The sequence below is a fragment of the Cyprinodon variegatus genome, unplaced genomic scaffold, assembly GCF_000732505.1.
Source record: "Cyprinodon variegatus isolate N-32 unplaced genomic scaffold, C_variegatus-1.0 Scaffold1316, whole genome shotgun sequence".
NCBI classification, from domain to species: domain Eukaryota; kingdom Metazoa; phylum Chordata; class Actinopteri; order Cyprinodontiformes; family Cyprinodontidae; genus Cyprinodon; species Cyprinodon variegatus.
Genome location: NW_015151769.1, coordinates 157,722 through 159,024, shown reverse-complemented (window position 1 = coordinate 159,024; position 1,303 = coordinate 157,722). Strand labels below are relative to the sequence as shown.

Genomic DNA, 1,303 nt, shown 5'->3' with positions numbered 1-1,303 from the left:
ACAGGAGAGGAGCCTGAGAACAAAAAGATCTGCCTCCCATTCTACTTTTAGAAATTCTAGGAACCACTAGTAAACCTGTAGATTGATGCATTTTGCTGTTATGATGAAACCAATACTGTAGCTTAGAGGTCAAAGTTCAGGATTTGACTAATTTTCTGTCCTTTGAGCTTCTTCTGGTTCAGAGGCTCAGACCTGCTCACAGCGTCTCCAGCCTGTTCAGTCATGTTTTTTTTTCCTGGATGTTCCTGCAGGATTCTGAGAAACGCACCCCGCTGCATGCAGCAGCATTCCTGGGCGATGCTGAGATCATCGAACTCCTCATCCTCTCTGGTAGGAAACCCTCTCTGTGATCTTCTTTATTCAAACGTCTGTCGTTTTCTCCTCCCTCAGATCAGCCTCTTAGTTTTTCACTTCCTCGCCGTGAAATTATCACAGCTGAGTTTAACACATTATCTATGCGCACAATTAATCTGTAAACAATAGTCCTTTATTTTATTATTGAAATATTTTTTAACTTGGCTTTATTCTGAAATGCTGTAATCATAAAAGGATGTGAGTGGTTTTCCTTTTGTCGCCCCTCTCAGTGCGCTCCCTGCTCTGACCGCCTGTTTTAATGTCTGTTATTGATGCACATCAGCAGCTCTGTTCACATGTTTCCATGCTGCAGGGGCCAGAGTCAACGCCAAAGACAACATGTGGCTGACCCCTCTGCACCGCGCCGTGGCTTCCCGCAGCGAGGTGAGCAGACGTTAGCGTTTGGTAGAAGTTCCTTCTAAATGATGGCGTGGGTCGTCCTCCATGAACCGCTCTGATTGGATCCCGCTTTCAGTCGTTTGTGCCAAAGATTGAACTTCTCCCTGAGACGTTTCTTCAGTTTGCTCACATGGTTTTCACTCTCCACCTGTTGTGCATCAGTGCTTTCTGCAGCCACATCATCATCCTGCCTCCCCCGTGCTTCACAGCTCCCCTGTTCCTCCAGTCCTAACCAAACCGTTGAACTGTAGCTTCGTCAGACCAGCAGGTCCAAAGAACATAAAGTCCTGCCCCTAAGCTGCCGTGCCAAGTTTAATCTGTCTTTTATTTTATTTTGGCGGGACGCCGTCTTCCTGTCGGTACAGAGCTGCTTTAACGTTAGATAATTACCCCATTATGCCGAGACCGGTCCGAGCTCAGTCACTGAGATAACTTATGGTGTGTAATGGAAAGCAAACTGAACTGAACCGAGCTAGACATAACTGGACCGAGCTAACTGCAGACCAGTTCCAGAGGTGGGCTCGGCTCGGTTTTTCCCTGGCTCGGTTCT

At 47.1% G+C, this 1,303-nt stretch overlaps 1 protein-coding gene across 1 annotated transcript in view; it reads left to right on the top strand.

Annotated features, from left to right (window-relative positions):
* The window catches only part of LOC107102776 (serine/threonine-protein phosphatase 6 regulatory ankyrin repeat subunit B-like), a 39,857-nt gene that overhangs the window by 6,072 nt on the left and 32,482 nt on the right, over positions 1 to 1,303 (top strand). The window contains exons 2-3 of the mRNA XM_015402202.1: positions 252 to 330; positions 668 to 738. Of these exons, the coding sequence (XP_015257688.1) occupies positions 252 to 330; positions 668 to 738 (150 nt within the window). The remainder of the gene's footprint in view (positions 1 to 251; positions 331 to 667; positions 739 to 1,303) is intronic.